The following is a 22,736-nucleotide window of genomic DNA, read 5'->3' as shown; positions in this document are numbered from 1 at the left end:
CCTTGTTTTTCCAAATCTCACTTTGATTTTTTTTTACCAAAAAGACACCATCTGCTTATTCAATAATATATAATTACTCAACTACTCTCCAATATTATTTAGTACTATTCACAGTTACAATTTTATAGGTGTTATACATGTTGTAACAGTTTTGATTTTATAAGTACTATAATGCGTATTTAACCTATTAAAAATATTCACATTGTGATAGCTACAATTTCACTACAATGTGAATTTAATCCTATTCATATATCACTCACGTTATAGTAACTATGAAACTATAGCTACTATAATGCAGATTTGACGTGCTCACTTAACATTCAAGTTGTAACATTTACGAAATCATAACTATTACAACATATGTAACATCTACGATTTCGTAGCTATTACAAAGTATCCGACCAACTCGAGATTTGGATGGGAGATTTTGATGAAAGATAATAATAAAAATAATATTGAATATTATTAGAGGATAGTTGAGTAATTATGGGATGAGATGACTTTTTGATTAAAAAAACATAATAGGGCACTTTTTTTTAATGATTTTAAAAATAAAATACCCTTTTGATTTTTGCCTTAAAAACTTAAAACAAAAACATTATACACAAGAGGCCCATATTTAAGGATGATTGCACAAATTCAAATAACATAAATCTTAAAATTGACCAATAAACTTCAAATAACATAAATCCTAAAATTGACCGGTGCATAAGACAAACATAAATCTAAAATTTTTCACGATGATATAAAATCCTAAAACATAAAATACATCAACCTTACCACTAACATTAGAAGAATTTGGTGTTCTTTGTTGCTTAATCTCATGGAAATCCTAAAGCAAATTCGATCCAATTATTTTAAGCAGTTAGGTGAGTGTGGTAGTTGAATGAGTTTAAAAATGTAAGTTGACAGATTAAAAAATTCAGAGCATCTTCTTTTCTAATGATAAATAAATAAAAGAAAATCAAAGCATCCACTTTTCTAATGATAAATAAATAAAAACATCAGAGCATCCTCTTTTCTAATTATAAATAAATAAAAAAATCAAAGCATCTTTTTTTCTAATGATAAATAAATAAAAAAATGTCACGCGCTTTCGACTCTGGCTCAATTTAAGACATGTGGTTAAATTGAAATTTCATATGAATTTTCTCTTTATTTCCGCTAATTCTAATTTAAAAAATGATAATCCCATGTTTGACCACCAGGGTAAATCGGGAAGCGCATACGACGGCCAATCCAGATGTCCAGCATCATTTGATTGCATTCACCATTTGGATTTTCTCAAATCCTATCGTTGCACCATTGCCCCGGGGATTTCTAATTTAAGAATATGTTTGGGGAAGTAATTGACATCAAATTTTCTAAAAAGATTTTTATGATAAATCTTATAAATTGTCAATTTGTAACAAAAATCAAATTAAAAATAAAAATTTCTATTAAATAGCATTTATGACAAAAAAAAATCAGATTTTAAATTCATCTTTTCTATTGAATTGAATAATTTTAACAATATTTGCATTTTTTAACAAATAAAATATTTCTTTTTGGTTATAGTTTGCAAAATTATAAAATATAATTTAATTTTTTTAAAGCATCAATATTTTTCCTTAAAAATATTATCACGTGCAATATCAAATCTAAATCTAAAATTAACTGAGTTTGAGTTGAGTTCTTTTTTTCTTTAAACTTCATTTATATGCCATTTTCAAAATATATTTTTTCAATAAATTTAATTAATCTATTTTTTCAATTTTTGTTCGATTAAAATCTATATATCTAAATAAAGGAATTTGTAAAATGTAGTAGTTTGTAACTAACATGTATTTTTATATCTTCGGGATATAATTGAATTGTTTGTTATAGAATAAATTTATTGAAGTGGACGAGGATCAAATCTTAATAAAATTGAGATAATGTCCTTCTTCATAGTAGTCAAATATAGTTTCTTGATTTAATTTCTTATAGATAATCATTTGATTGATCGTGTGTGAATTACTATGGACTACGGTGGTGGATTTCAATTTTATTAAATAGATGTATTTTTATGACAAGAAAAAAATCTGATTGAATTTGGAGATTTTTTATCGTCATTTAGATATTTTTTATTCTTTCTGCGTCATTAATCCGCAAGCTTAACTTTTCTTCTTTTGGGTTGGCATTCAGCGCGTGCCGTTTGACGTGGAATTTTCCAACAACAGCAGTTTCCCTGTTCAAATTCCTTAGCTTTCTATTATTCTATATATATATATATATTTTATTTATTAAGTTAAAAATAAATTTATATACGGGAATTCGTGACGCCCGAAGTGTCGGCGTTGACAAGTTCTTGTTCAGCCAGGCTTTCAAAAACACCCAGCACGTCTCACGTTCTCAATTCGAGGCTTCTTATTCTCTCCTATCTCTCACGCCTCGGCGAATGGCGATCGCGATGGAGATCGAGGGTTTTCTGAAGGAATGCGAGAGGTCGGGCGATGCCGCCTACGCCGCCTTGAAGTCGCTCTTGGAGAAGCTGGAGAACCCCGCTACGCGATCCGACGCCCGCGTCTTCTTCGCCCGACTCCAGCAGCGCTTCGACTCTGAGGACGCTGGCGAACAATGCTTCCGCACCTACCACTTCCGCATCCACGACGTCCTCCTCCACGATTTCCAAGGTGGCGCATTCGGCACTCTCTCAATTTAGCTTTGATTTCTGATCTTTTTGCCTCATTTGCGCGATCGAAGCTCGAAGCTAGAGAAATCCTTTTGTTTTGTTGTTTTGTTTGCCGTAACAAGTTTTGTTTGTTTTCGATTTGTGGGTTTTATGGTCTTTTACGATGATTTCGATCGTTTCTTCGAATCAACATGAGGGTCAGGATTTTATGGTCGCATGTCTAGGAATTAGGATGGAGTGAACAGGAAGTACAACTTCTGAACTAGCTCTATAGCGGGTGGTGGATAAGCCTTTTTTTCCCTCTTTCGGAAGCCATCTAACCGAGGGGATGGGAGGGGAAAAAACTGAAAAAGGAGAATGGCTGATACTGCCGATTTGGTGGTACCACACCCTAGATGTGGTGGGGCTTGGAGTCCCTTGCAGTAGCCGTCACTAGAGGTGTCAATTGGACGCATCAGAAGATGTGCCAGGACTGGCTTATCAGGCTGACATGGGGTAGGCCGGGACCTCAACCTAGCTTGTGGTAGACGGGCTCTGTTTGTTTGTTTTTTTAATCAAAATGTTTAAAATTTTAAAATCTAAAAATGTGAAAAATCCTAAAAATAAAACAATCTCATTTCTGCAAAATTGAACTTCAAAATATCAAAGCATATTTTAAAAATCTAAAGTAAAATTAATTTTGTTAAAATTTAAGAGGAATATATAAAAAATAAGATTGGAAAAAAATATAGGGTTATAGAAATTTTTTTATAGGGTTTTAGGGTATTTTAATAATTTTAGGGTCAAAACCCCAAAATGCACTTCCTAATTTAAGTTGTTTTGGACTATTATAAAGACAATTTGGCCATTTGGTACCTATTTGATAGGGGTAGATGAGGAAAAATATTAGTGGGTTGGGTACTAGGTCCTGCTTAGTTTGACCAACGTGCTAGTAGGCATGCCATGCTAGGCTAGGCTTAGCTAGGTCTGCACCTACAAAGATAGCGCTTGACAGAATCCTAGTTGTTGCTCAAGCATGAACCAAATGCTCAGGACCCCATCTATGTTTAGGTCATGCCTAGTCTGCACCTCGACTCAATTTCCATCTATAGCTTTTGATAGGCACTACGACGAGAATCATGACCCTCCTTGGGTCGTGGTTTGGGTAGAAGTTTGATTCAAGGGTGCAAACTCAACGGTAAGAACAACAAGGTTTCCTTTGTTTAGAAATTGGGGCTTGAGGGAGCAACAATAGTGATGTGTAGACTGTGAGCAAGACAATGACAATTGCTGCGGGCCCATGTCTATAGAGAGGAGATCATGACCTGGAAGTAACGACGATGATGCAACCAGAGAAGCATCAACAATAATGGCATAGTATAGAGGATGGGTAACATAGAGAAAAATATTAGACAAAGAAGAAACGGTAGAAGGTGGTAAATTAATTTCTCAGTGATTCTTCGCATGACATGCTTTCCTCCTTTTATAAATTCAATTATAATCCTATAAAATTTGATTGTAATTTTTTTATTCTTTCGGTTGTGTGGTTATCTAGAGTTACCTTTTTCTTTATTGTTTTATTCTTCTACCAAACCTATTCCTTTGGTTTGTCTATTCTTCCTTCTTGTTTGGTCCAAGCTCATGTCATTGGTTCCCCTCCAAAATTGTGCTTGTCCTCCATTACTAAATTCAGGTACTAGTGTCAGTCACTAGTTTTAGCTTTTGTATGTGCTTTATTAATGGTGATCCTTTGGGTTCTTGGTATAGGTGACCATATTTTGTCATGGACGTCCTTATTTGGTGTGCCAATTTGTGTTCCTCTTTTTGGGATTTTCATCTTTGATTGTTGTCAAGTTTCTTGCATATTTACTTGTGATCCAACATGAGAATGGGACCCAATGCGAATGATAACACAGTAGAGACAGTGAGCGACAAAGAGAAATAAGGGACACAGAAGAAGGGGTACAAGAAGATCAAGTTGTTGCTAAATCAGTGCTTTGCAAGACATGTTTACCTATTTTTGTAGATTCAATCACAACCTTGTCAAATTCATTTGCAAATCTTGCTCTTCTTGTTGCCATGGTCTTCTGATCTTACCACATTGTTGATTGTCTCATCCTTCCTCTGGACGTATTCCTCCACTTGATCTATTTGCACTCCTTGCTTGGTCAGGCTCGTATCAAAGGTCTTCCCAAATATATGGAAGTATTGAGATGTTACATTAGTTTTGACCCCAATGAACTGATCTCTCCTCATTCATTCTTTATTTGGTTGATTCATAAATTGAGCACTGCACATACAATTTCATTTAAAGATTGGTTTTTTCTACCATGATGGATGCCTAACATGATATATTCATTTTCTTTTATCTCAACAATCTGTCTTAACTCTTTCAAGTGTTGTTCACAAAAAAAATGGATGTTTTGAGTACCATATATTTTACAGCTTTAAGGTTGCAAGGTTTCCAGTCACTGTCTACTGTTCTTTGATTCAAAAGTTGAATTGACCTTTGTTTTGAAGGAAAAGGAATGTAACAGAACAAATTGATAATACTCCCATTAGATGATCAAATGTCTCACATAGGAAGTAACATTCTTATTCAAGTTTACCTTTCTTGAGAAATTTGCGGAGAGCTAAGTATTGTTCAGGATCCTTAATCTTTTTGTTTAAAGCCAATAAGGTGTAAGATATTTCTGATAAGTCAGCCTAAAGATTCAGATTGTCAATTTTTGAATGATTTAGTATGAAGGACTTTCCATCATTTCCTGTTGGATTTTCAACAACTAGATAAAACCATGGAAGGAATAAAGAGAGTAGGAAGCTTCATAATCTTGACATGAAATCAAGTCAAATATATTGTTAAGCTAGGTAACAGAGGTGTCAAGGTAACAAAGGTGTCACTGCTTATTGTGCAAATGAGCTATTCCTTTCCAAGTATTTTATTGTTCTGTTTCTTACTTTCTGTTTTATAATTATATTTACTTTTCATTCTTCCAGTTTGCTACTTGCAATCATATATGTTTCTAGTATGTTACAATCATTTGCACAATCTATGTACACTTATGCATTATAAATATATGTGCGTAAATACTCACTAACCTTTCTCCTGTTTTCATAAAAAATAGTTTAATGCTGCTTTTATAAAAAAGTCAGTAAACATAATCTAATATATGTGCACAATCTTCTGTTTTTGCAAAAACCTCTCTCTTCTGTCATTTATACTTACAATTGAGTTCTTTCCCTCGTAGCTAGCTTCGCCACATGATTTAATGTATTTTCTACCCTTCAGGCAACCAGAAGAGAAAGAAATTGACTATGGTGGAGATCCCTAGCATTTTTGTTCCAGAAGATTGGTCTTTTACATTCTATGAAGGCATAAACCGTCATCCGGATTCCATGTTCAAGGACAAGACTGTTACTGAGCTTGGTTGTGGGAATGGATGGATATCCATTGCACTTGCTCAGAGATGGTCTCCTTTAAAGGTTTGATCTTTTTTTCCCCATACATCACTGAGTGTTCAGCTCTGCTTCTTTTTGATAGATTTAAAGTTCCTTCCACACTCTTGTTATCCGAGATGTTTTCTAAATTCATTGATATAATTTAATGTTTAACATCAAGCATACCTTGTTGAATGGGAAGCCTACATGGACTAAATTGCAATCATGTAATTTGGGATCTTTTAGTTTTAACTTCAAACTTGCGTTTTTTGTGCATCTAGATTATTGTTTCAAGTTTGGAAACATCTAATCTGGAATATTATCCTTGCTATGAAATAAGCTAGTATGGAAAATGTTTCCAATCTAAAAAGATTGCTTAGATATTGGTAGTTGTAAGCACATGAATTTTGCCTCGGTGTGCATCAATAAGAAGTAATAGCTAGTAAATGAGAAGTTTGCCATTTTTTTACTGTTCTCCTTGTGTGTGCTTCAACTATTGTATTTTCCTTATATTCTGATTAATTTTCTTCATGAAAACCACCTACATAAGTAATATATCCTCCTACAGGTTTATGGTCTTGATATTAATCCAAGAGCTGTCAAAATATCATGGATAAATTTGTTCTTAAATGCACTAGATGACAATGGAGTTCCTCTCTATGATGCTGAAGGAAAGACTCTACTTGACAGAGTGGAATTTCATGAATCAGATCTTCTAGGTTACTGCAGGCAAAATAAGCTACAACTAGAGCGTATTATCGGGTGCATTCCTCAGGTACTGAGAAAAGTTTCTATGATATAAAACATATATTTTGAATGTTTCTAGTTGCAACCAATGTAATGACGCACAACTACACTTACATAGAACATGAATTATGTCCACATTTATATTTTTATAGTTAATTGTACTAATTTTCATGTGGTCATTTAAGACACTATAAACTAGTTTGAACAAGAACTTCCAAGACAAAAGTTTCTTAGATTAGTGGTGCATAATTCTTTATGATTCTAACTTTAAAATTATCGCCAACATTTTCACTCCAAACCGTAACATCACATAACTCACTTTAGTCTGGAATTACTACATACTGCATTTATCTGATTTTTTTTATTTTTATTCTATATAGATGTTTTGAGGCTCTTATTATCTGTAATCTTGTTTATATTTCTTAACAGATTCTAAATCCAAATCCAGAGGCCATGTCAAAGATGATCACTGAAAATGCAAGCGAGGAATTCCTGTTCTCATTAAGTAACTACTGTGCTCTGCAGGTCAGAATCCATCATTTTTCCCCTTCTCATTAAGTAACTAGATGGCATTGCTACGCTTCTTTGCAGTCTCACTATTTTTGAATGTGATATTCATTTTAACCTTGAAGTGATGAAAATGGTGTCATTAACCCTTTCCAACATCTCATTCACTAGAGATTTAAGATGCATAAATGTCGCCATGCTTGTGTTATTCAACATTGAGAGGGAACTTTATGTAATTCTATTTGATGATATAAACGATTTCATGTTAGATAAAAGTTTAGACTACTCTTTGTCTATGTTATTGTCCTAATTATAAATCCTAGAGGTCTTATTGTAAATATCATATTAATTATATGGTTTGAAGTAAATACATTAATAAATAGTAAGCATAGGTAGAGGGAACAATTATGGGTGAAAAACCCTAATTTCCCTCATTATTCTAACATGCAATTAGATCCAACATAGTTTCTCATTTGTGTAAACCACCGGCCTAGAGCCTTTTCAAGAGCTTTTCTTCCTTAGCACCTCTAACAACCTTCAGACCCCAACATGCACACCTTGCTCGTGATGCCCAAATTATGCCTCATAAGGATGTCCATGGATAGACCTCTGTGAGCATTATGCTTATTAATGACACCCACATCGCACCCCCTTGAAGATTGTAGATGTTCCCCTTTCCATGTGATCCTCTCCACAAGTTTCCTCACTACCAAATTTAGCAAGTGTTGTCTCGATGAGTATGATGTTTGATGTATCCCTCATCACTGCCAGATCTAGTAAAGTTCCTCCTTGAAGTCGAATCTCGTGGGCTTACTCTTGATTGAATCTATTGCCTTTTCCTGTTGTGGCTCTATTATCACTAGGTCAGAAGCCTATTTATATTATCACTTTCAAACCAATAATCCGGGTCATTTGTGATATTTTATTAACATATAGGTGACCCACTAAGGGGAGACATTTATATCTCCTAACAAAGATATACATTTAAGGAGACTCGTATATTAGAAACTAATCCATTAAATACTTCAATGACTCCAAATGTCAAATTGATAGTAGGTAGTCATTAACTTATCTAAAAGATATTGGAAACTAAACTATCTTAGAGGCAATTAATGTTAGTACCCCAGTGGAATTTTGATGAGTGATCAAATAAGTCTGAAATTAGGTCATGTGGTATTTGACACGTGTGTCTAAGTGTGCAGAGACTTAGGAGATCACACGTAATATCCAGATGAAGAACCTTAGCAAAAGACTCAAGCGAGTGAGAAGGATGGCACGGGAAAGGAGCCGACGGGCTCAGTGCATCCGAGGTACGAGGAGCTGCGGAAGAGTATTCTGGCAAAGTGAGAATGACGTATGGGAACGAGCCAGAAGAGCTCGATGCATCTGAGGGACGAGAAGTTAGGAGGAAGACTATGTAAGACGACCAAGGCAGAATGGAGAACGAAGGAGGAAAATGACCAACAAGAAGTTGACCATTCTCGGCGTCTAGGTGCCCGGATCCATTCCGGGCGCCCTAAAGACCAGGCGCCTATATCCATTCCGGGCGCCCCAGAGTCCAGGTGCTCGGACCCATTTCGAGACCCAATCTACGTCAACGCGAGCCGTTGCCGAAGCGGATGAGGATGAAATTCACGTCAGCGGAGTTCAGGTGCCCGGAGAGGTTCCAAGCGCTTGGATCGCGAGGAGTCATCCAGACCCATTAGTAGACCATTGACAGATCGGATTGGGATCGACGAATCCAGGCGCCCGGAAGTACCACGTCGGCACAACGGTCAGATCAAGGTGAAGGCTATAAATAGATTGAAACTCGATGTAGAAAATACACACTTGAATTATCTGTTTCATTCAGTTTATTATTAGTCTATACTCAACCATTGTACGAGGTTTCTCCACCTCCGGAGTGTTTCCGACGAGAAAATTTTTGATAAGCACTTTCATAATCTTGAACTAACAACTCGAGAGTTGTAACCAAGTAAATCCCTTGCCTCGTACTTTATTTCATATTTCATATTATATTTAAATTAGTGTGTCCTTGCTAAAACATTAGTAAGAGAAAGAGATAATTTTTTTGCAGGTCGATTTTCACTCCTCCCCTCTACCGATCCATGAAAAGTTTCCGTTGTACCAACAATTAATACTTGAAAGGCCAATAAGAAATTTTTTTATAATAGATCAAATGCAGAGGTTGAGGGCTACGACCCTAGCTACATATGAGCTAATTTGGGTTAAACAACTAATCATTGCATTGGGATATGCTCTTAACGAGTTGATCAAGTTGTACTATGAAAACCAAGCTATCATGCATATAGCCTCTAATTGAATGTTCCATGAGATGTCAAAGTACATAGAGATTAATTGCAAATTCATTGGACAGAAGGTGTAATATAATGAAATTATCACACTTTTTGTTAGCTCTAATGACATTGCTAACTATGTTCTTGAGACATACTAGGATCAAGTATGTCCATAATAAAATGGATTTTGATGATATCTTTGAGACAACTTGAGGAAGAGTGCTAGGCATATAATTGTAAACACTAGTCGCCTTTATTACAAAGTTTAAAAGATAATTTTATATTGATTAATAAACATAGGTAGAGGGATTATCATGCATAAGAAATCCTGTTATTTCTGTATTGCTCTAGCAGTCTCGTAAGTCATTCATTGAAAGGATTTTTTTATTATTATTAGAAGTACACTAATGGAAGTTGGAGGCATTATTGGGAACTAAAATAAGACAGGAAGAAAAAATATATATAATTGGAGCATTTCAATATTCTATGTTGTGCATATAGCTATGTTATTGTGGATATTCATTATTTAAAAAATTACACAAGCTATGACTGTGTATGCATGAAGCCATTTGTGTTAATTAGGAGAATGGATCTCTGATAATGAATTATATTAAGTTGGTTGAATTTTGAACCAATTTGCCTATTGTAGCTTACATAAGGATTATGCCTATTGTAGCCTTTATTCACTTAGGGGACAGAGGCTTAGTTGTTGTTGTTGTTCTCGTCTTAAATATGCTTCATATGTCATGCAAACAAATGTTGAGCTTAATGTTCTCAGATGTGTAAATAAGATTGGACATAAAATAAGAACAATATATCTTCCTTTACTTTTTCTAATATTGAGAAATTTTTCCTCAAGTCCTCTTATCTTGTACGTACTCAATGCCAAAAAGTTCCTTCTTATTGCAGATATTTTGATTTTACAACCTTACAATTAAACTCTCAAGTAATTGTGTAGAAATTGGAATAGATGTGTCCATGTGTCAGACAACTCAGTTTTTTTTTCCTTTCTATGATTCATATTTGAGTATGCATATTATTTGGTGAAGCTAACATGATATACATTTATGTATTTACTCACAAAATTTCATTTATTCGATTCATGAGGAATGATATACCTGATAGAAAATTTCCATAAATGGTAAGACATCAGTCTTCTAGAATCCTTGACTTCTTAGCACTAGTTATATCAGTACGATGTGATCTTCAGAAAGTTCTGGAACTATTGATATGTAGCCTCCACTCCTATGTATTTTGAGAGGCTTGAAAAGAGATAGGGGTTGTCTGTATAATTGTGCATTATATGCAGATGTTTAATTCAGCATTTTTAACTACATACATCATGCATAAAACTGATAAAAGCATTATAACTCAAAATAGATCTCGTTTCTTCTTGCTTTAAGTTCTTGTGCTGGTTGAACTTTTTTTGTATTTATTTTTCTTGTATATTAACTCTTACACAACATAATTCATTAGGGAGTCCTTGAAGACCAATTTGGCCTGGGGTTAATTGCACGAGCTGTTGAGGAAGGAATCGAGGTCATAAAACCTAATGGCATCATGATATTCAATATCGGAGGGCGTCCAGGGCAAGTTGTTTGTAAACGCTTGTTTGAACGTCGTGGTTTCTCCATAACAAAGCTCTGGCAGACAAAAATTATGCAGGTATAAGCAATTGAAAGTTCCTATCATGCTAAATGCCTTGTTGATTTTAGTTATGAAATACAGACACCTAGAGGCATCCTTTGAGACATGCTTTCTACAGTTTATATCCACTTTTTTTTTCCATGGTTTACTTTTGGTAGTAAGTATTCTTTCTGAAAACAACTTTTTTCTAGGCTGCTGATACAGATATTTCAGCTTTAGTTGAAATTGAGAAGAACAGCCATCATCGCTTCGAGTTTTTTATGGGCCTTGTTGGTGATCAGCCAATTTGCGCACGCACGGCCTTTGCGTATGCAAAGTCTGGTGGTCGTATTTCACATGCTTTGTCAGTCTATAGTTGCCAACTTCGTCAACCAAATCAGGTGCACAATTTTGTTCTTATTTTATGAGAGAAATTTGTACTGCACATGTAACTGCAACCTGAAATCTGTTGGCAGGTGAAAATCATTTTCGATTTTATAAAAAATGGATTCCAGGAACTCAGCAGCTCCTTGGATTTGTCATTTGACAATGATTCTGTTGCTGATGAAAAGATACCATTTCTTGCTTATCTTGCTAGTGTACTAAAAGAAAATACATTTCTACCATATCAACCTCCAGCAGGAAGTACAGATTTTAGGAACCTTATAGCTGGATTCATGAAAGTCTACCATCGTATTCCAATAACTGCAGATGTAAGAACTAATTTTCTACTCAAGTTTCACTGCAGATTATTCTTATTATGTTCGTATTAATGTGTAATTTTGCAATTCAACAATATCAATGGAATACTACACTTGGGTACTGTGGAATCATACCATAGAATATGACAGCAACAAGAGCCATGAGTCTCAAATACTCAGGATCAACTATATCAATCTTATCCCACTATTGGACAACAATATGTTGATTTCCCCTCTTTTGAGTTATAGAGGAAATGTAGTTTGCTCTACGACATTAATAATTGATCTATATGTTTCGGAGGTCTTTCTCATTTTTTTTTATGTTATGAATTGTGAAACCTTTTGTCAAGGACAAGTATCCAAGGCCAAATATCTTCTCACGAATTTTGAAAGGACTCAAACTATGGCCACAATGATTGCAACCCATGTGAAACAGAGAAAAAAACATTCTTTGGGAGTTACATATCATTTCTCATAAATTTCGTGGGAAAAGTTTTATGTCTTGAACAACATCAAACATTGTGGATGAGGATTATGTCTTCATATGTTATGTTAGTGCTCTCCAAGATTCATTGATTATGGCTTCACCACAAACACATGTCAAGATCATCATCCAACAAAGCAATTTTATTCTTGACACGTCCCAAGCATTGCCTCTTTCCAATTTGTTAAATATGGTAGGTGTACCTTTTCCTGAGTAGCTTTCAGTGGAGAATCCAGTTTTACCAGACTGGCATTGCCAAGTTACAATTGAGGATCATGTGATCAATTTCCTTCTCTTCTTCTCCATGATGGTCACCTTTATCTTGAATTAGAATCCTTCCTCTATAAGTTGGATTTCATGTTAAAAGACAGAAGCCAACCAGAAAAAAAATGGATTTCATTGATAGTTTACATTTCCTTGGTGGTATAGGCCGATACATTTAGTACCCCTATAGTATTGTTAGCAGACATAGCAGTATAGGTACTTGATTTAGAGAAACACCATATAATCTCATCCTTATTGTTTGTGAGCTCCATCATCAATTAATGTAACTAGAAATTGCAGACTGAATGATGGTATTGACACTATAGAGACGACATTCCTGTTTGCAGTTGCATCCTTTTTCGATATCCTTGCAAATGGAAAATAGTGGCTAACTGGATGAATTCTGGAAAGATGAAACCTAAGTAGGATGAGTTAGCCCAAGTCTCTTCCAAAAAATTGATTATCTCCATTTCGACTCTATAGGTAAGGCCAGTGGGAAAGAGATTAGAGGCCAGTATAGTGCCTTACCAATCATGGGAATGCTTGTATAAAGCCCCTGGTCCATCTCACTTTTTCCTGGGCCATTAGGAGGCTAGTTGGCAATTTGACCATGTTTCACCCAAGACACAGGGTATTTATAGCTTCTTTTATGGTGTATTTTATCCAAGCCTTCAAAATGCATATGTAGACCCAGCACACAAACACATGTAAATGACTAACATATATACAATAAAGTGTATGCTTGGCACATCAAATTCATATTTCCATAGAAAAATTTATAAGTCAATCATACAATCCAAACCCCTTAAAATATACCAGTCAATATTGATCAACAATGTAGAATATATATATATATATATATATATATATATATATAATGCCATATGCAGTCCTCTTTGGTACAATCAAAATTGTTCAAATCTACCTAGGAGGCCACATAAGTGGACATGGTGAAGGCTTTTTAAAACCGTGCATTCCATGCCTGGAAGAACACATTCAATCATTTGTAAATTCATTCCTTCTAACCACCTTTTCCAGATGACCTATTGAAATAGCTATGATTAAACCACTTCCATTTGCCTCCATAGCTATCATGAATTCATTGATTGCCAACATCATTTGCAAATTCAGTTCTGCTAAGCACCTTTGCCAGATGGCCTATTGAAATACCTATGATTAAATCATTTTCATTTGTCTTTTGCATAGCTATAATGAATACATCAATTTCCAGAATCAATATAAAGGGAGAAAGTGGTCTCTCTGCAGCAGTCCATTGTTGTGAGAAGCATTTTCCATGTATGTTGTTCATAATAGTTGATATACCAGAATGCAAGATAAAAGTTATAGGATGCAAGGAAAAGTTTCCAATTTCCCTGAATGCTTTAATGTATTCTCTCTTAGCTCCATGATGTAGGGAGATCTAACTTGTCGAACTCAATTTTTTGATGTGACATTATTCTTGGAGACTTGAATGGTAGGTACAGATTAATCATTTAGATAGTAATGATGTATGCAATTCCAATTGTTCTGTACTTGAGTTCCCTTTTTCTATTGTTGACTTTTTATGCCTTTGTTCTCCTGTTCTTTGTTTTTCTCCAAATGCATGTAGTGTGTCATACTAATTTCATATGTTCTTTTTTGTTTACAAGAATGTTACAGTTTTCCCCTCAAGATCTGTGGCAATTGAGAATGCTCTTCGACTATTCTCTCCACAACTTGCTATTGTCGATGAACATTTGACCAGGAACTTGCCCAAGCAATGGCTGACATCTTTAAAAATTGAGGTTTGATCTTGCATCGTCTTTAGCTCTTGCTTCACTTGCTTGTGCATGTACAAATTCTCTTGTAGCCTCAAATATGCTAAAATGCATTAAAAAATCTGAACATTAAGAATTCATTTTTTCAACCTTAGGCTTAAAATTCCACGTATCATAATTTGTTGTTTAGGATCAGTGGTATTTTAAGTTTGTGATCAAATGTATCATTTGTTCCATACTCCAGGATATTATTTAAACTAACATGAATTATGTGTTTTCACATTTGTGGAATTTCAAACCATTTACTAAATATCTGGCAACATGTACGAGTCTTTGTACCATATCAAAACAAATATTTATAAGAAGAAAATACTTAGACACAGTGCTATGGGATTGTGGAGAAAATAGATTTGCCATTTCACGTTATTGTAATTCTTATTTGTTTAAAGCAAGTGAAAATAAATCTATTTGGGCTAAAATCAGCATGATTGAGTTAGGTTTTCTGCATGAAAGCCACATTGGTATTGATAGTCTGTCTTCTGGTCATGGTGATTTTTGGTGTTAAAAAGTTCAACAAACCACAAGATTAAGGTATATATAGTGAGAAATGACAGTGCATACTACATTTACTATTCTACAGGTTTGAACAATAGTGTACTGTCAGCTCAATTGCTATGGATATATCAAACAAGATCAGAATTGATCATATGAGGGTCCAAAATAATTGAAGCGGCCAATGGAGATTAATGAAGAATCATTCATAACTAACCTCAGAGGTTTAATGAAGTATATTTTTGGCAACAAGTGGCTGCTTCTGGAGGATAATAGTTGCACATTTGACGAGGCTCCCACCATTATATAGTTACTAGGTGTTAGGCATACACAAAGTTTATGAAAATAAGCTATAATTAATCTGAATTTCATAGAAAAAGTTAAAGAGCTTAGAAGATTTGTAATTACTAGATCAAAAAACATAAACCAATAGAACAAAGATCTAGGTCGTTATTAGTTGTATTTTTGAATGACGATTGTAAAGAAATTATATTCATACTACAAGGCTACACCCTGCATGTATGGCATTAGAGTCTAAACTATCCAACAATATACAGATAAGTCATCTTATTCATACCAAAGAAGTCAGTCTTACTTCATAGTTACTGAAAGTCATCTCTAGGTTACTGGTTATTAATTATCAGAAAAGGCAGAGACTGTTACAGATAAAAGCTTGAACTGCTCCAAATCTTTGAAAACTTAAAAGATACATTTTTGTTAGACATACTTAATCCAAAAAGCCTCATGGAATTGAACCAAAATTTGACAACTCTTGGATTAAAGAATGTATGGTTATGCAATACTCTCTAATATGCAGAATCTTCTATCAAACATATGTTGACTGCCTGATTCTCTCGCCCAAGCCACACTTTGACGCCATCATTGACCATATAAACATCTAGATTCATACATGTATCAAGTACTCATACCCAAATCCAAGTAACATGAACATACTTCTGAAGTTGGTATTGGATCTATTAGTGGATCAAATCAAATATGACCAGTCACAAAAAAGACATTTTCTATAAGACAAATGAAATTGTATCTTCCTTAGTTTGCCTATTTCCTCTTGATATTCATACCTATTTTTCTATATCCCTAGCTGGTGAGATAAGAATCCCTCTTGCCTACGTATTTGTGAACTAGAAATTGTAGTTTATTCTATAACCCTATCCAATCATTACTATCATCTGCATGTGCATACAAAATTCTTGTTGGTGGATTGTGCCACACTAGTGACACTTTTCTCTGTTCTCACAAATTACATCACCAGCATGCAATTCTGAAAGAATTGTTTTTTTTTTCCAATTTGATCCATTAAATTCTAAATTTGGAATTGTCTGCTTAGTGGAAACTTTGGGTGGGCGACAGTTTGGAATCAGTTTTACAGCAGAGAGAGCAGCAGGGTGGCTAGTGCTTCATTATCACTTTAACTGCGCTTCACTATCATTTTTACTGCTTGACAATGCCAGTGCTATTTGTATTACTGGAAGCTAACGGAGTTTATACAGGCCTTTTGACTATACTTATTTATTCAACTTTTTTCAGGGAACTGGAGATGATCAAAAGGCCATTACAGTAATTGAGGCACCACGCCAATCTGATCTGATGATTGAATTGATAAAAAAACTGAAACCTCAGGTTGTTATCACTGGCATGGCTCAATTTGAGGCCATTACAAGTTCTGCATTTGAAAATTTGTTGAATACAACAAGAGATATTGGAACTCGCCTATTTCTGGATATATCAGACTACTTTGAGCTTTCTAGTCTTCCTGGAACAAATGGGGTTTTGAAATATTTAGCTGGAAAATGTCTTCCATCACATGCAGCTATCCTGTGTGGCCTAGTGAAAAATCAGGTAAATGTTCATGTTTAGTAGCATTTTGTTCTTCAACAGTTAAAATTGTGTCGTGCTAAGTAGTTTTTGTTGTTTGTAAGCATGCATGAATATATATCATTACATTTTTGAGATCAATCATTAAAGATCTCACTTCTGGATTGTGTAATTGAACACCTCAGGTTTATTCTGATTTGGAAGTGGCATTTACTATATCTGAAGATTCCACCGTCTACAAGACATTATCAAAGACTGTGGAGTTAATGGAAGGACATACAGCATTGTTTAGTCAGTACTACTATGGCTGTATTTTCCATGAGTTGCTTGCGTTTCAGCTACCTGATCGTCATCCACTTGCAGAGGTTCTCTTCCTCCCTCTCTCTTTCTCTATCTCTCTTTCTTTGCTTGTTCATGAATATGCAAGACAAACACAACACAGAAATGCTTATAGTAACTTGAATTGTTTTGAATTATTGTGCAAGAATATTACTTACTATGCTGGATTTAGTCTTATCTCGATGTGTCTTGTTTATTTTGCAGAGGGAGTCTGATAACAGCAACTTAGTCAAGTTGATAGGATTTGCAAGTTCTGCTATTTCGGCCCTAAATACAGCAGAACTTTCTGTTAATGATGAAAAGAACTCTCCGTTGATTCACATGGATGTAGATCAAAACTTCTTGCCATTACCTTCAGTTGTAAAGGCATTCATCTTTGAGAGCTTTTCTAGACAAAATATGGTTGACTCCGAGACTAATGTTCGTCCTGCAATTGAGCAGCTGGTACAGAGTATCTATGGTTTCCAATGTGATGGTTCTTCAGAGTTCATATTTGCAAACTCTCATCTATCCCTTTTCAACAAGCTTGTTCTTTGTTGTATTGAGGAACAGGGAACCTTCCTTTTCCCCTCAGGCACAAATGGTAGTTATGTCTCTGCAGCAAAGTTCATGAGCGCAGATGTTGTTATTGTCCCCACAAAATTAGAAGTAGGTTTTAAGCTCACGCCAGATACACTTTCAAGCTTGCTTGGAACTGTAAGGAAGCCATGGTTGTACTTATGTGGGCCCACTGTTAATCCTACAGGATTGTTATATAGCAACAATGAGATCAAAGAAATTCTTTCTGTGTGCGCTAAGTATGGAGCCAAGGTGGTGATTGATACTTCATTCTCAGGTCTTGACTTCTGCACTGATGGTTGGAGTAGATGGGATTTGCAAGCTTGTCTTTCATCACTTACTTGCATCAATTCATCTTTTTGTGTCTCTCTGCTTGGTGGGCTGTCATTTGAGTTGCTTACTGGCGGTCTTGAGTTTGGTTACTTGGTTTTGAATGATCCAACTTTGGTCGATGCTTTTTCTGCACTGCCAAGTTTGAGTCGGCCACATCGAACCATTGAGTATGCTATAAAAAAGTTGTTGGGTCTTCAACAGCAGAAGTCTCAATCATTCTTCCAAGTCATGGACGAGCAGAAAGATATTCTTAAGAGGCAGTCTGATTGCTTGATGCAGGTTGGTTTTAGAATTTCAAATTAATTCAAGTTCTTAAACTGTGCCATAGGATTAGAATACCTTGGTTGTCACTTTAGATGAGCTGAAATATCTAATATTTAAGCTTGATAAAATTCACAAGGATCAGATGATGGTAATTATGTGTATTTCTCTTACAATGACTAGAGCCACTATTACCATAGTTTTAGGCCTCAATCAACACTTTCCTACTGGTGTTATAGCCAATCTGCTAATGGACCCGTAGTTGATTCGATGCTTAAGGAAACCAAGTGGCATTTAGTTCTTTATTGGCTGGTAGAATATAGTGTTTCTAAAAGCAGTGCCTTGTGCGTTTAAACTTAAAATACATGTAACTTTTAAGAGTTCCTGTTTGCTCTTATATATACAAGGATCATTAACTCTACATTCTTTAGATAATTAAAAGCATAATAATTTACAGTTTATGCTACTATTTTTACAACTTGACAGGACTAGACTGTTCAACTGGTTTATGTGATACCCGGCAGATAATCTGGTCTGGGTTGACTAAACTGCCAGTGAAAATAAAAAAAAAGGTTAAAAAATTGGCAACCAATGAAACTGTGTACAACTTGGTTCTTACTATAGTGGTGGAGTTTCTCCATTTCTTTTGGTTGGTACCCATTAAAATCCCATAGTGGAGTTTCTTACTATGCATAATTTTTATAAATTTTAAAATAATTTGATATTTAGCATGTTTATTAAATGATGTATAATATATTATGAATATAAATGTATATAACATTTTTTTACATCATTTTCTGGATTGATGGTATTACTGATTGATTTATTAGTTTTTAGTATATTTATTAAACTCTTAAAATATGTTATCAATATAAAAGTATAAGTCGCATTTATAACATGATTTAACCAGTTCCCTGGTCTAGCCATCAATCTGTGACCTTATCAGTTTAATCTCCAGTCTAGTTTTAAAATCATTGGTTACACCTAAAAAAAAGAATATTTGAGAAACAAAATTTCAATTAAATTATTTTAAGATAATATATAGTGGAAGCCTCGAGCCTTCTTTTTATACCTAAAGTATTGTCAACAACTCTCAAGGTTCTTGCCAATTGAACTAGCTAGCTGACACCTTCACAACAACAACCAAGTCTTTATCCCATTAAATGGGGCCGGCTAAATGGATCCTTCTACATAATTGGGCTTAATCAGCTACTATATCCTCATCTATATTTAAATGAATTTTATCATATTTTATCGTTACAAATCAAAGCTTGTTTAGTCTTCCTCTTTCTCGATTAATGTCTATATTTGTTATACTTGCTAACACCCTCACATATTGTTGATTAATTATCTGACACTTGCTTGATTTTTTATCCATGATTTGTGATCCTTGACATAACTTTGATCATTCTTCTTTCTTTGACAGACACTCAGAAGCTGCGGCTGGGATGTTCTTAGCTGCCACAGTGGTGTTTCCATGGTAGCAAAACCAACTGCTTACCTTGGCAAGATGCTTAAGTTAGATTGTTTCGACGCCAAGCTTGATGATACCAACTTCAGAGAAGCTATGCTAAAAGCCACAGGTCTGTGCATTAACAGTGGATCATGGACTGGAATCCCAAACTACTGCCGTCTCACTTTTGCCCTCGACAGTGCTGATTTTGCACGAGCATTAGAATGCATAGCTCTATTCAAAAAGTTGGTCCTGGAGAAATGAGTATCAGTTCCATTCCCAAGTTGGCAGTTAAGTTTTGCACAAATAAATAGAACCCATACAGTTGATCAAATCTTGAAGTGAGATTCATACGTCTGAATATTTCTTTAGGTAGTTTTCACAGTTTTCTCTCAAAATTTGGATTCTTCACTTTGTTTTTCTAGTGATTACAAACACGTTCTTGGACTGCAAGAATACATTCATACCTCACATGGCAGGTATAAAGATGCAATATCCATTTATTGAACTGTTGTTTCTGATTTAGATCTTGCAGAAATGCTCATTGTAACGAAAGACACATTAATGAAAGAGAACTAGATTTTGGCTCATAATCTGTTATTTAATCAAATGATGTCTACGGCCGATAAAATATTAGAACAATGAAAACATCTCCATTTTCCCTTGAAATGGTAAGTTTTAACATGTGTCGTGGTCAACTTTATCCCAATTATTTAAGGTTGGCTTCATTTTTTTCTGTCATAATTGAATGAGCATTTGTCAGATTATATGTATTATTGATTGTATAATTAATTCATATTATGTTTGAACTAGAACAGCAGGCCAGAAGCTGAGCAACAATGATCCAAAGTCAATCTAGTGAGAATTGTCCGCATATAACTTTGAACCTTTCCAATATTTCATCCAATGCATGCAGTGACCTAAAATTCCAGCGCCTGCAACTCTTTACCAAGCAAATATGAAAAGTAAACTTTGCTAGCTGACTTCTGAATTGGGCCGTGGCCGTGCACCGCAAGCTCAGCCGGGCTGAGGTAGTAGCCGGTGAGCCAGAGCTTGACCAACCAGTGCCTGTGCGAGCTGCTGGCCGCAACAGCGGCAGAGCACGTGATCATGGTTGCGGTAGTGACTGAGCTGAATCCGTGGCCGCGGAAGCAGTAGCGATTGGGCTGAGCTCGTCGCCATGGCAGTGACAGCGGTTGACAACAGCATTGGTGGCCGTGTTGATCCCCTGGCCATGTTGAGATCATGGCCGCTGAGCTCAGCCAACACGGGCTAGACGTTGGTGAGTTCGGCCAGGCTGGCCCCAACATCAATAACTAGCTACCCTAGAATCGCGAAGAGGAGAGGAGAGGAGAGGAGAGGAGAGGGAGAAACTTCTGATCGAGAATTGCAAAGTGGAAGGCTGGAGACTCGCGAGGGGAACGTTGGCGTCGGTGATCACAAGATCGGGTGGGGGAGAGTCAAGAGATCGGGAGATTTTGCACGAGGAGAAAAAAATTAATCAGAAAATCCTAAAACAACACGACATTAGCTATGAAATATTATATTTTGTCGCTAATTTATTAATTAGTGACCAGAATTAATATTCCGTCACTAATTTAGCTATGCAAATTAATATTCTGTCGCTATATTAGCGACAGAATTTTATATCCGTAAAATAACCATTAGCGATGGACTATATGTTCATCGCTAAATTAGCGACGAAATATTAATTTCATTGCTATATTAGCGACGGAATATTAATTCCATCGCTAATTGTTATCTTTCTTGTAGTATTAGAGATTGATTTGTTCCTGAGACATAGTTGGGTTGGTTATGAGTAGAGTTGCTGAAATAGGAAAGGGTCGAATCTCGGCGAAGCTGAGACAATGCCCTCCTTCATCGTGACCAATTACAGTTTCTCAATTTACTCTCCTCACAGATGATCATGCAGTCGACTATGTGGGACCGTTGAGATGGCGGATTCCACCTTTTAGCTGAAATTAGAGGTTGATTTATATATTAGTCTATCTAATCTGATCTATTAAGCATGCTTGTCTTAGACCTTATGTCGTACGTAGTAATCCTTTTCACCTAATTGTGTGTGTCTCTTCTTCCCTAGTTGGCCCAGTTTAACTAATTGACTTAGTCTTACAAAAGGTAAGGAGATGTCAACAAAAATTACATTCGCATAGAATGAATCCTTTTTAAAAGGATCAGTTCATCTTATATTGTTTAATTCATTTTTATTCCATTATGTTCCACCTATTAAGCATAGTCAAGGAGGAACAAAAAATATAGATTTTGATCCAAATATAAAATAAAAAGATGACTCAAGATAACATAGTTTAGTTGGTTAATTACTCGACAAATTCAACCATCCTATTCATTTGATTATCTAACATGATTAGCTCAAGCAATCATGAGTAGCTACTTTTCAATTTGACTTTTTCAGTGATTTTGCTTAATCTACTTAGTCTTCCCAACCTAATTAGTTCACTTAATCCACATAATCTACTTATAAATTTGTTTACTTGCTTGATCGAGACGACCACCGCAACTAATTCAGATAGTCGTCTAGTTCCCTTGTCTAGCTAGCTTGCTTGGCCCCATTAGATTTGCTTGGCTTGACCGATTCATCTATCACAACTAATTCGTATGATTCACCAAACCCAACTAATTTGCTTGACCCACCAAGGTCAAAACCCCCACTTATCTCGCCCAATTCGTCAACTAGTTTGAAAGACCGAATTGATCTACTTGGCATGATTGTTTTGCAAGGTCAATCTAGCCTAATCAATCTGTCCAAGTCAATCAATTTGCACAACTTAATCGATGCAACAACTTGATTAAAACTAGCTTAAACAACTCGATCTACTTGTCCAATCAACCCAATTTACTTGATCATACATTATCAACCTAATAGGTGTAACTAGCTCCATCGATTTGATTGACTCGCTTGACACATTTAG

General features: G+C 35.4%; 1 protein-coding gene across 1 annotated transcript; it reads left to right on the top strand.

Annotated features, from left to right (window-relative positions):
* The first annotated feature begins 2,419 nt into the window (after nt 1-2,419).
* LOC141829513 (methionine S-methyltransferase) lies at nt 2,420-20,352 on the top strand. Its single transcript, XM_074717002.1, has 12 exons — nt 2,420-2,654; nt 5,922-6,115; nt 6,639-6,845; nt 7,247-7,342; nt 11,098-11,286; nt 11,460-11,648; nt 11,724-11,960; nt 14,346-14,480; nt 16,554-16,865; nt 17,027-17,206; nt 17,385-18,350; nt 19,759-20,352. Exons 1-12 carry the CDS (start codon nt 2,420-2,422, stop codon nt 20,047-20,049), a joined length of 3,231 nt encoding a protein of 1,076 aa, XP_074573103.1. The 3' UTR covers nt 20,050-20,352.
* The last annotated feature ends 2,384 nt before the right edge of the window (nt 20,353-22,736 follow it).

The sequence above is a fragment of the Curcuma longa genome, chromosome 5 (genome assembly GCF_044706935.1).
Source record: "Curcuma longa cultivar G26 ecotype Majalengka, Jawa Barat chromosome 5, ITB_CL_G26_1.1, whole genome shotgun sequence".
NCBI classification, from domain to species: Eukaryota; Viridiplantae; Streptophyta; class Magnoliopsida; order Zingiberales; family Zingiberaceae; genus Curcuma; species Curcuma longa.
Note: the sequence above shows the minus strand (reverse complement) of the source record. Positions and strands in the feature narration are given on the sequence as shown.